The following is a 12,760-nucleotide window of genomic DNA, read 5'->3' on the forward strand; positions in this document are numbered from 1 at the left end:
TAATCATAATAGTAATCCATTAAATAGGTTCTAACTTTTTTGATTAAATTGATTGTGGTTGATGACTTTTTAGATAAAGAGTTAAAGCAACTGTCCTGCTGGAGGAGGATAAACACTGACCTGGCAATCTAAACGTTATTGTTATTAATGGCTTATAACTGCTATATAACCCCTTATTAAATGATTTGTTATCCATGGATTAAGCCATTTGTTTTTGCATGTAAATGCTGTATTAGAAAGTGTTACTGAAAGTGTTACTACAGCGCCACACTGGTGGTAAATCTGCCAACACTCTATTAATCTAAGTCACATTAATTTGGACTCTGGAGGCATGAAAATCATCGCCATGCTAGTCATTCAACACTCCAGTCCACACCTGTAGATAACCCTCAGGATAATACAGCAATCCTTTTCTTTCTTTTATTATGTGCTCAGTTGTGACAGAAACTGTAACCTCCACGACCAGACTGACTTCTCTACCACCAAGTGAGTGCCTCTTTCTTCCTGTCATGCTTGCTTTAATTATAAACCAAACACATAATACAATAATTATAGCCAAGCAGTTCTAAAGGAAGTAGCCGATGAGTAACAGCTTCTCCTTGTTTTGCTTTGTGTCTTCTTGTTGCTAGAGGGAACCAGTGGATCAAATCACAGGAATATGTCCAGCAGTGCTGGAGGGCTGGGCTTGGAGAAGAATGTCTTAACCCAGAACAGCAGTGGAACTTATTTCTCTTCATGTGAGAGCAAATTTCCACTCATGGTCCAACAGTGGGAAGTTGTGGGTTAAGTTTTGAGATGCTGAATGTTATATTTTTAACCCCCAGTAGAAAGAAAGAGAAGTTCTAATTTTGATTTGGTTTCACATCACTTGCAGTTTTTAAGAGCTTCCAGACACTTTATTTGACTGGTATACTGGTTACTTTATAAATTAGGATTTCTGTACACAAAATGTATGCATAGCTTATACAATATGATGATTTGTTATAGAGGAAACTGCCCAACAGTATACCTGTACTCAATTAGAGCTGACACAGTTAGTTTATTAATCAATTAGTCCACTAACAGAAAAGTAACCGAGAGACTGAATTGATGATCAGTTGAGTAAAAATGGAAAATATGTAATGGTCCCAGCTTGTCAAATGTGAGGATTTGCTGATTTCTTCCTTGTAATTCTTATTCTTATTCTTCTTATTATTAGGCCTATTTGTCCAGTAGTAAAAAGTGGGAAAAAAACAAACAATGTGTATGTGTCAGAAGTTTTACAAACCCAACAATCCATCATCGATGAATCGAGAAAATATTCATAATGAAATCATTAGGTGCAGCCATATATAAATTAGTTAAAAAATAGCTTTACATCAACCAACTTCAACATTAAAATGCGGCTTTCACATTAACGCATGAGTAATAATAATCTTATGATATAATTTATAACAGAACCAGTCACATGGGCCATTTTTCTGCATTGCATACTTTACCTTTAATACTTTAAGTACATTGTTCTGATACTTTTACTTAAGTAGCATTTTCAATTAAGGACTTTTACTTGATGCAGTATTTTTACAGTGTGGTATTAGTACTTGTACTTAAGTACAAGGAACTGAATACTTCCTCCACTTCCCATAGCTTCCTAGAGAGAAACTAAAAATGTAAATTCTTCTGAGGTTTCCTGCGAAGAGGTGTGTAATTTGGTACTAATTAAAAGGAAAATGGACACAATTTGGAATTGGTACACATCCAATAACCTATAGTCAGTGCACAGCAGGTCAGCAGAACATGCAAAAATGTTAGGATAAAGTTCAACACATATGGAGAGTTGAGTTTCCAATAGTATATAAACAATTACTCAGGTTTTCAATGGATCTGTGTTTACAGTCATTAATACTGTTCCTTTATGGATTTTTCTCTGCAAATCAATGACTATTCATAAACCTGACGCAACTGATTAAACACAAATACATTTCGTAGATCTTTTCAGGAAATTCATGGGAAAACTATTAGCAAATAACGGGACCTGTGAAATAAAGTGCTTTGTCTACTGTTGGTTAATTTAATGCACAATGCATCATACTGTCATCGTATGTTTTGTTTTGTATGAAACATCATGGAAAAGTAAATACAGCTCTGTCAAATAAATGTAGTGCATTAAAATCTACGGTATTTCCCTCTGAAATGTATTGGAGTAGAAGTATAAAGTAGCATGAAATGGGGATAAACGTGTGTGTGGAGATGATCCAGTTGCAGGAAATCCCAAATAACTTGCTTGCATCATCCCTCCAGCCTCTGTAGGTGTGAACACCAGCAGCTTCAGCTCCTCCTCAGGAGTTTACCTAGGAGGAGACTCCTCGGGAAGAGATGATGGAGGAGGGCTGTACATAGACGGAGAGGGGTACGGAAGCGGAGGAGGGGGAGGAGGAGGAGGAGGAAGCGGCGGCAGAGGCGGCAGCAGTTATCTCGTGAGCTCGGTGTCAAAGGTCAGGTCCAGCTCGTCGGGTGGTGCCAGGAGAGCGCAGACTGCTGGCTCATCAGGAGGCCTGTCGCCAGGTTTCCGGGAGAGGAAGACCATATCCAGCCGCTCAGGAGGTTATGATGGTGAGATCCTATAATCAAACAAGTTGGCATCAGGGGCGCCTGAAACAGAAGCTTGAAAATTGAAGGAAACTGTTGTGCATGAGGGTGCTGTTAATATCTCTACGGCCTTTGTGTTTTCTTTTCTAGGAAGTTCGAGTGGTAATTCCTCTCCAGAGTTTACACGAAAAGATTATGGAATCTATTGTAAGTGAGAGTGACAGCTATATGGGATTATATACTTTCTGATTGCAATATTTTTCCAGCTTTATCCTCATATGTCTGTGTGTGTGTTTATGCTTTTTTTCTGTCTGTTTTCTTTCCAGGCTCCAACACCACAAGAGGGAGGAGCGAAAGCAGAGGTATTCAATAATAGTTTTTCCCCTCTTCCCTTCATTATATCTGCACCATCTGACTCTGAATTGTCCTGGCTTACTTTTTTTTATTGAATCATGATTCCTTTGTCCATTGTGTGTGTGTGTGTGTGTGTGTGTGTGTGTGTGTGTGTGTGTGTGTGTGTGTGATTTTTAATTTTTTTTCCAGAGAGTGAGATCCGAGCCAGATTACAAAGTGCCTCTCCCACTGCCGGAAGATGTAAGACCATTTGAGACACATTGATCCATTTGCTGAACGTTATGCAATTCCTCATGAAGCAACAAAGCGTCTTTTATTTGAGTGTGTTTATTAACCCATGGACAGAGAGAGATTTCACTGCAGGGTCACTTTAGAGCAGTATGTTTTTTGAATTATGTTTCTGTCAAATGCTTTGGCTCAGCAAATTCCTTCTCTTCCACCTCTGACATGAATGGTAACCCTCATGGAATCTCAACTAGTAACACATGTGCAGTTCCCCCAGACAGAAGGTGTGCAGTATATCAGCACAAAGAAAAGCGTGAGAATCAAACAAAGGGGATTATGGTTTTGTTTGCATTGTGCTCATGTGGGGAAGAAGTGAAGGGGCAGATTTGTGGTGGCAACAATGGCACACATGAGTCACTGTTTGCAGCACCACCCAATTGAAACAAAACAGTGGAGAGTCAGAGTTTTACAGACGCTGGTCGCTCCCTCTGCTGACTAGAGTGCATAACTGCTATTATTTAATCCGCATTTTTTAACAGTTAGTCATTCTCTGCCACTTTCACCCCACCTCAGCCTCTTTCAGCAGTGGTGGAAGACATATTTAGTAATTTTACTTTAGTAGAAATAGCAATCAAACAGCATACTGTACTTGAGTACAATTTTAAGGAACGTGTACTTTCCATTTTATGCTACTTTACACTTCAAGTTCACTACATTTCAGGGGAAAATGTACTTTTTACTCCATTATATTTATAATAGTTACTTTAAAGATTTTATACACAAAACACATGATTAGGTCATAGAATATGATGCAATGATCGACCTACCCAGCAGTATATTAATTAGTTCCAAATTATTCCCACCTCCACCAGGTACAATATTAAAGGTAATAATAATCCATTAATCAAATATAACACAGCTGTTATGATTCTACAGTATAAGTATATGACTTTCACTTTTAATGTTTGCTACTTTTACTTAAGTAAACATTCTCAATACTTCCTCCACCTCTGGTGAAAATACTTCATTACAAGAGCATAAAATGAAAGTTTTACAAACGTTCTATGTGTTACACAGTTTGCTTTCCAGCCTGAAGGTCCTGAACACTTTTTTTCTTAATTTCACTGCTTATGTAGTTACGGCTCTAAAAAATGTATTAGAGTAGGCCTAGAAGTAGCATGGAAATTAGAAGTAGCTTTTTTTTTTAGTGAAGTACAATACTTAAGTTAGTGTACACTCAAACACTGACTTTCAGACTAAACTGCACTAAATTGTGCACCAAAATGAATTGTTCATAGATATTGCAGTATTGTATTTGGTAAGCATTGTTTGTGCGACTATGGTATTGCAGGGACAGAGCTGGATGACGTGAAGAAGCTGCTGAAGGGACGCTCCTGCAGCGTCAGCCCCACTCGCTCCTCCAACGCCTCCATCACCCTGCCTGTCCCTAAAAAGGCCAGCGTTAAAACCCAGACCATCACCTCTGTGACCTCTCAGTCGGGTATATACCCCCACCAGAGTTGCACACATGCACATACTTTGCATGCACAGACTCCGTGTCTCCTTCCTAAAGACATGTGGTTTAAAATGGCCTCTTGTGTATTAGCATTACATTTAGGTGACAGGTTTCCTGAAAGATAAATGTGTTTCAGAGACCAGACGTTTAAAATGAGATACAGTATCTCCTTTCTTGTTATGGACAACAACACACAAGGAATAGATGTCAGTGCGTTGTTATGCATGGAAGGAATAGACACTTACATTTTTGTCTTTTCTATACTGCAGGTTCAACTTCATTTGGCTCTGGTGTGAGATCAGGCGGGTTCCACACCATTGATACATCAGGCCTGTATGATACCGGTCTGACATCTGGGCAGTTTGATACTGGTGTCAAATCAGGCCAGTATGATATCACTCTGAAATCAGGCCAGTATGATACTGGTGTCAAATCAGGCCAGTATGATACTGGTGTCAAATCAGCCCAGTTTGATACTGGTGTCAAATCAGGCCAATATGATATCACTCTGAAATCAGCCCAATATGATACTGGTGTGAGATCAGCCCAGTATGATACCAGTGTAAAATCAGCCCAGTATGATACTGGTGTGAGATCAGGCCAGTATGATACCAGTGTGAGATCAGGCCAGTATGATACCGGTGTGAGATCAGGCCAGTATGATACCAGTGTGAGATCAGGCCAGTATGATACCAGTGTGAGATCAGGCCAGTATGATACCAGTGTGAGATCAGGCCAGTATGACACGCTGGACGCTACACTTCCTACTTTCTCTTGGTCCACCTCCACGCTGCCCTCCCCCTCCACCACGGTCATCGCTGGCAACACCAGCGGATACACGTACCAGGCTGGCACCAACAACATGGCGGGAGGATCGTCGCCACTCAGCCTCACCTCACCCTCGTCCCTGTCAGGTGAGACTAAACGTGCCTTGAACATTGCCTGGTACCTGCAGGTGAAATGTGGTCTTATTTGTAATGTAGTCAGGAATTGTTTTGCTGATGGTTTTGTCTCTACTAGCTATATTATAGACACAGTTAGACATAAACAAATATGCAAATGAGCAAACAAGCACACGTCCTTGTGTTACTATTACTTTTTATAGTTTGTTTAATTTTAATTCATTTTTATTTTTTGTATGTCTTTGTATGTCTATGGTTTTTTTCTTTTCTTTTTTTCTTGTTTCGTGAATATTTGGACTAGTATGTCACGTGTCTGTGTGTGTGTGTGTGTGTGTGTGTGTGTGTTAATTTTGCCAAATGAGCATTTTATGATTTCATTTTGTTTAATCAAATCAAACCCTGCTTGTCTATTTACAGTTTACGGCTTTCAGAATAATCTGGCTCCCACCTCTCCCAGTGTGCTCACCACCAGTGGAGGGAACGTAAATGCTCACCTAGGAGGTACGGCATCATGTTCTCCAACAGTTTCCACAATATCTTGACACTAGCAAATATTTTGCACTCAATAATAACACAAAATAGCACCTTTCTTACGTTCTCACTGTGTGTTTACATTTACAGGTTATGGTGTTCAGAAGAATTTGTCAAATGGTGGCGGTTTCGTCAGCAGCAGCACTGGAGTCTCTACAAGTAAATCCACAAGTGATTTATAGCCTATAATCTGATAAAAAAAAGTGATCACAGTTCTCAAACTTTAAAGCTTTTGTGCGCCATTTTTTGATATTAATGAACGTCCGTTATATTCAAGCCATTCCCAAATGAGTTGCTACAAAGCTAACTAAGATTATCAGCTCCACACAATCTCTGTGTATTTCTCAGTATGGCTATGTTCAGAAGATTGTGGTGTCCGGTGACTTTCCCACGCAGAAGCTCGAGTGAAGATAATTACCTCTTCTGAAGAGTCCATCGTGCTTTTTTAATCCTCCGTGTCCTTCTTGGCTACTAGCAACTGCGTGGAGGAGGGGTGGGGGCGCGTGCAAGATCACGGAAGGCTGTGTCATGTGGACGCGTCGACAGTTTTGTTGTCATTACTTAGAATTCATCATGGGGGCGACAGAAACTACACACTATAGCTTTAACGATTTCTGACTATGTTTTTTGTTGTTGTCAGCCACTAGATCCCAAACTGATGATTCACTTAAGAAAGACTATAAGTACCTGATCTCTGAAAAGGAGAACGCTCCAGCCAAGAGGGAAGCAGAAATGCTGATTTTGGCTAAAGACAGCGGGAAGCAGTTCACCACCAGCAGCAGCATGCAGATGGGAGGAGGTGAGTCAGCTACTTACTGCCTCCTTCTGAAGAAACATTGAATTTTCTCTCAACCTAAAAGGGTTTCTCAACTTTTTCTGCACCCAATTTTCCCATGACCTCAACAGGTTGTAAAACATACTTATACAGTATACAACTATACTGTTTTACTGTACTGTTGAACTGTACTATCAACCTTTATCAGTATTTATTTGTTTACCTCTTCCTAGTCTTAGGGACACAACATGAGATATTTTCACATATTTTCTTATATCTTTCTTCTTCCTTCTCTCTTTAAATTCAAGATATTTTCTTAATAACGTACTTAGTTAATTTCCTTTTATTCCTATCTAGCACTTAAAGAGCTGTGTTTTTCCGGTTCTGCTTGTTAAATACAAAAAAGTATGGTTTAAAAAAAAGTATTTCTAATTTTACAGGGTCGCTGTCAGGAGATTCAATAAAGAAAGAGAAGCTTATTTCAAGCTACAGTGAGAAGGCGCAACTGAAGACAGAGACAGGCAACTCTTACTGTGAGGAGTGGTCATTAAAAACATCTCTTAAAAACTAAAACAAAATACTTTGATTATAGAAACAAAATATGTGAGCTTTATTAATGTCTTCATCAGATGGATCATCTGGAGTGGTAATGAAGGACAAAGCCACCTATGCAGGTAATTGTGATTGCATGTATTTTGATATTTACATTAATGATGATTATTTTAATGTTTGAAAGTGAGGATTTAACTCTTTACTCTCCGTCTCCAGAGATTCACAGGGACAGCGGCATCTTTGGAGGTGGAGGACTGTGCTGCTGCTCCGACTCGTGTTGCTCCTGGTGGAAATGGCTGCTGGGACTTCTCCTCCTCTCCCTGCTCCTGCTGGGACTCCTGTTTGGGCTCATTGCACTCGGTAAGGCTGACTTATACAGCATAATGAGATTTAATAGGGAACAATAAAAAATCTCCCCAAAGATAAAACCTTGGGAGTCATGGGAAACTTTCTGGTGCTGTTCTGCAATGAAGTGCCATGGGAGTGACTGCTTTTGAACCAATAAAATGTGTGTTTCGGCTTTTACAGGCTGGTGAGCATTATTTCACAGTGCTGCTAAGAGCTGTGAGACACTAAATGTAATCCCCTCCCTGGAAATTTGATCTGTGGGTACTGTTCCACTGCCATAAGGTCGGTCTGGCATTCATTGTCAGTGGAGCAGCTCCAGAAATTGTTGCTTGATGACATCAGAGGTTGCAGTTTTGTTTTCCTGCAGCAGCAGAGTTGTTGATTTGGATTTTTCATGATAGAAATGTGATAAAAAGAAAACCTGGAAGTTGCAAATGTTAGCAACTTGCATGTAGCATATGCACGCCAAAACCTGTTGAGCAGTTACTGACTAATTATTTGACAGTGTAGATCCTGTAGAGTACATACAGTATATGTACTGTCTTCAGTTTTTTTTATCATTGTCAGAAAGTACACAATGTTCAACTGCCAGTTCAACTCACTCTGTGGTAGGTTAAAGGTATAACAAAAAAATCTTTATATTTTAAGGTTTTTGGTAATTACTTTTCAGTGACATACAACAATATAACATAATAAGTTAAATATGAAATGGTAGTAAAAAGTTAGTTTCTGAACTTCCAACTTCTAAAAATTCTGTTTAGAAATCAAAGAAAAAAGAAAATTCTTGTCAGAACTTGCCTGATAATGATCATGTTTTTAATAAACTTTCTTTAGCCCTCTAAGGTCTAAATACATACTGTATCTTCTTAAATTTACATTTTTAAGGCATCTCCATATAACTTATCCCCATGTGTTTCATATAAAAATGTTCAGAACAAAATCAGCTTTCCGTATAGTGATGTCCACATTTTTTCTAGAGCAATGTGTGTGTGTGTGTGTGTGTGTGTGTGTGTGTGTGTGCTGAAATGTTGATGTTGGCTTATTGAAAGTCCTCAAATCTCTTTTGATAACAAACCTTAACTTATGATTGTTCAAATTGTTTGGGTGCTTGAACTGAGTATACCAAGGCCTTAGGTTATACGTATATGATTAAAATTGTAAATAAATGACTGAAATGCAATTTTGTTATATCGCTTTTTGAGTAGGAGTTTTTGTCAAACATAATTTGGAAGTTCAGTCTTTCGTCCTCAGAGGGTTAGTATCAAAGTAATCCAGTGATAGTTGGCTATACATTCATGGGTACATTGCAAACAGGAAATGATAATAGCTAATTCGGCATATGGGTAATGGTGCCAGTTTGCCTAAATGTTAACAAATATAGGCTAAAAACTGGGGCTCAAGTTGTACCCCACAGCTAACTGACTCCATGTCAACATACTTCCTGTTGGGCAGTGTCTCAAATTTCAGGGGGACTCCACACTGTCAGACTTTCAAAATCCTTCCTTTGTATTTTTAGCTAATGAGATTTTGGCAGTATGTGGTGGCATGCCTGCCATCAGGGGGATCAAAGGGTACAGATGACCCCAGATCATCTGTAGATCAAGGGTGGTAGTGAACTACAAGCTAATTGTTGTCTATTAATTTACTCACTGAAGTTAACATTAACATGAAAATAATGAGGATTTGGCTTTGATCTGTGATCACATCTGTATCTAAGGGTTAGGGTTACTATGTATAATATTTTGTAATCAAATGTTTTGGAGTCAGACAATGTTGGTTTTTAGGGGATTGTTGTTATTTTGATTAATTATATAGTACAATGTTATGGATACACTGTATATAAAATGTACTTGGGTTTCCCACCCAAATACAATCCCGCCCTATTCTAAAGATAGATTTGTTATATTGATTATTTCAATTATACTTTTTACAGTCTGCTTGGAAATGCAGTTGATTGAAAAGTCAGTCAGAATGGTGTATTCAGGTTCTGAATTGTATGTTCATCTAACAAAACTCTGATATCCCTTCCTCAGCTGAGGACGTGAGAAAGCTGAAGAATCGAGTGGCTACGCTGGAGGCCGAGTCTTCGGTGGCTTCTGCCCGTACCAGCCGGCTGTCAGGTTCTAACAATGACATCGTTGGGGCGGCCGGAGGGGTGGCCGGAGGGGCGGCCGGAGGGGCGGCCGGAGGGGCGGCCGGAGGGGCATTTGGAAGTGGAGGGACCTCCCACACTGACAACACGCTACTCCTGGGCCCTGGAGGTGGAGGCTCTGGCTCCAAAACACGAATGGGGATTGCAGCTGGTGCTGGCGGCTCCACTGGTGGAAATGGCATTGATGTTGTCATTGGAGGTGGTTCTGCTGGCACCAGTGGGGCCGCCGGGGAAGTTGCTGGAGGTGCCGGTACCAGTTTTAGTGGCAGTGCCGGCGGTACTGGTGGTACCAGCTTCAGTGGTGGCACTGGTCTCGGAACCGGTTTGAGTGGAGGATACATAGACTCTGCCAATCTTCAGATAACCATCCAGCGGATGTTAAGAACTGAAATGCAATCACAGTCATACAGAGGTAGGCTAATGCACACATATATACTGACATGCACACACGCACACACGCACGCACACACACACACACACAAACACACACACACACACACACACACACACACACACACACACACACACACACACACACACTCTGCATATTCATTGAACTTTTGTTTTCTGTCTCAGCTTTTCTAGCATCGTCAGTGCAGGGAGAGAGAGGGCTGCCTGGACCTAAAGGTGAAATTCAAATATTATTGTGAATTTCAAATATTATTCCTTTCATAAAATCTAAACATTTTCCCTTTTTTAAGTTAGTCAACAGGAATTGTGTTTAATGTATACTCATTTATATATATTTTTTAATTCTTTTCAGGGGACCCTGGATCTAAAGGTCGAGAAGAAATTCACTTACTGCTAGAAATCTTTTTATTTTTCACTTGTAATACATTTCTGTATGTTTGTCAGCTACTTTGCACTTTCATCATAATCATACATGTATGTTTTACTTATCACAGGAGATTCTGGTTTCCCTGGACTTCAAGGTGAGAAATGATGGCTAATATTTTAATTGAGTCATTACGAATATTTGACATTTTCTCAGGACTGTTTTGTGGCATCAAAGTGTCATTTTACTGACTGTGACCTTTGACCTCAGGTGCTCCGGGACATGTAGGACCTGAGGGTCCAAAAGGACAGAAAGGAAGCCAAGGTACAGAGAACACTTCAGTTCAAACTACTTGATGCAAGTACACTGCTTAGTCTATTAACAGTGAGACATTGTATCTATATGTAAAATATCAGGTGATCATGGACTGGATGGGGGACCAGGCATCAGGGGTCGCGAGGGCCCGCCTGGCCCCAGAGGTGAGGCAGGACCTCCAGGCTTTGGAGCGAAAGGTGACAGAGGTAGGGTTTAGATTCCCAGCAGTAACACAACCTTTGCAGGGTTTTCCCTGCCATTATAAGGCTTAGGTGCAGCACCTGAGGCATTTTTGTCAGCACCTAAGATTAATGAATGTGAAACGAGGCAAAAAAACGCGAAAAAAGCATCAAACTAACTAAAAGACTTTTCTCAGATCTAATGATTGTAATTGGACTTCTTTAGCAAGTTTTGTCTTTGAGCTTTTTGAGTGTTATTGATTTATTATCTGCTCTAGCTTTTCCAAAGTTTTAGACACAGATATGGTGATAATAATGGTGCAAAATTATTACATTTTCTTGAGGAAAGACCCCTAAACCCCTCTGCCAAATATGCGCACCTAAGTCTTTGATAAACCCAGGGAAAACACTGCTTTGTGTGTATTAGTGCTACTTATAACACAACAAAATCTATCTTAAAAGTGTCACTACAGGATCTCATGTGTTTGGTTTGTGCAGGTGCTCCTGGGGATCCTGGGCCTGTCGGCCCAGCTGGACCAAAAGGTGAGATCATTAAGCATTGTGTGTTTTAACATCAGAATACCGTTGGTTTTACTTGCAGACAAAATGTGCATCTAAATGTGCATGTTTCCTCATGGTGTATGAACTACAAACGCCACCAGATGGCAGCATAGAGTCAGTTTGTGAATTAAGCCTCCATATTGTTCAGTGAAAAGCAAACAAGAACTACCTTGACTAGATACATACAGCAATTAAGAATAATAAAATGCTCCAAATGATGAATTTTAATTTTAAGCTCCTGCTGCTTTTTCTAGTTCTTAGAAAACCATATCACAGACGTTTGTGCACACGTGGGGTGTGTTCAATGTGAAAATGTTTTTCTATTACTTAAATTACAAGCACCGACAGCATTAATTCAATGCTTCACTAGCACCAACGTTTTGCAAAAATATGTTCTGTGTTCTTCCTCATGAGTAAAACTGTCTATAACTCTCTAACTGCTTACTTAAACATCATAATTATTCTACCCATCCTTTAGTTCTGTTTATAATAAGAAAGTAACCAATTTAAACATCAAATTCAGAAAGAAAAACACTCAAAAAGTGCTGCTTAATTCTGTCTTTAAAGATAATGAAGCATTTATGTATGCATGTTTCACGTACACATATAAACTACCTAGAGATATATGCAAAAATAATTGCATAATATATCTCTCCTGTCTTTTCTGATGCATTAATGTAAACGTTTATTGGGCTTCACTGTATTAAGAACACATCTTTAGTTATATTTTCATGTATTGTTCTTTTTTTAAATTGCATTTTTTATATTTACATTTTTCTCTTGTTCTACTGTATTACAATGATCAATATGTTTGCCAATTTAAGTTCTCACTGTATAGCGCACCATGAACAGTTAAAATATATAATCACAATATATAACCAATTGATTTAATTAATACCAACAAAGTATACAAAAGAAAGAAAAAGTGTGATTTCACTGCAACGTTTAGGATAATTAAACTTTTGTAAAACCTTCTTAATTCCAATTTTAGTTCCACATTATTTAAT

At 39.2% G+C, this 12,760-nt stretch overlaps 1 protein-coding gene across 6 annotated transcripts in view; it reads left to right on the forward strand.

Moving 5' to 3' along the window:
- Positions 1-12,760, forward strand: part of col17a1b (collagen, type XVII, alpha 1b) — a 33,106-nt gene that overhangs the window by 3,817 nt on the left and 16,529 nt on the right. For 4 of the 6 annotated variants that reach the window (XM_035992601.1, XM_035992600.1, XM_035992605.1 and 1 more), the window contains 22 exons: positions 436-486; positions 630-737; positions 2,281-2,592; positions 2,719-2,775; positions 2,895-2,930; positions 3,112-3,162; positions 4,499-4,648; positions 4,933-5,577; positions 5,983-6,066; positions 6,187-6,255; positions 6,737-6,895; positions 7,312-7,404; positions 7,501-7,545; positions 7,640-7,783; positions 9,805-9,919; positions 9,980-10,335; positions 10,500-10,550; positions 10,687-10,704; positions 10,829-10,855; positions 10,969-11,022; positions 11,115-11,219; positions 11,691-11,735. In XM_035992601.1, coding sequence (XP_035848494.1) covers positions 436-486; positions 630-737; positions 2,281-2,592; positions 2,719-2,775; positions 2,895-2,930; positions 3,112-3,162; positions 4,499-4,648; positions 4,933-5,577; positions 5,983-6,066; positions 6,187-6,255; positions 6,737-6,895; positions 7,312-7,404; positions 7,501-7,545; positions 7,640-7,783; positions 9,805-9,919; positions 9,980-10,335; positions 10,500-10,550; positions 10,687-10,704; positions 10,829-10,855; positions 10,969-11,022; positions 11,115-11,219; positions 11,691-11,735 — 2,775 coding nt within the window. The remainder of the gene's footprint in view (positions 1-435; positions 487-629; positions 738-2,280; positions 2,593-2,718; positions 2,776-2,894; positions 2,931-3,111; positions 3,163-4,498; positions 4,649-4,932; positions 5,578-5,982; positions 6,067-6,186; positions 6,256-6,736; positions 6,896-7,311; positions 7,405-7,500; positions 7,546-7,639; positions 7,784-9,804; positions 9,920-9,979; positions 10,336-10,499; positions 10,551-10,686; positions 10,705-10,828; positions 10,856-10,968; positions 11,023-11,114; positions 11,220-11,690; positions 11,736-12,760) is intronic. The other 2 variants (XM_035992604.1, XM_035992603.1) reach the window with 2 other exon arrangements.

Source organism: Sander lucioperca, chromosome 15, assembly GCF_008315115.2.
Source record: "Sander lucioperca isolate FBNREF2018 chromosome 15, SLUC_FBN_1.2, whole genome shotgun sequence".
Taxonomy (NCBI): domain Eukaryota; kingdom Metazoa; phylum Chordata; class Actinopteri; order Perciformes; family Percidae; genus Sander; species Sander lucioperca.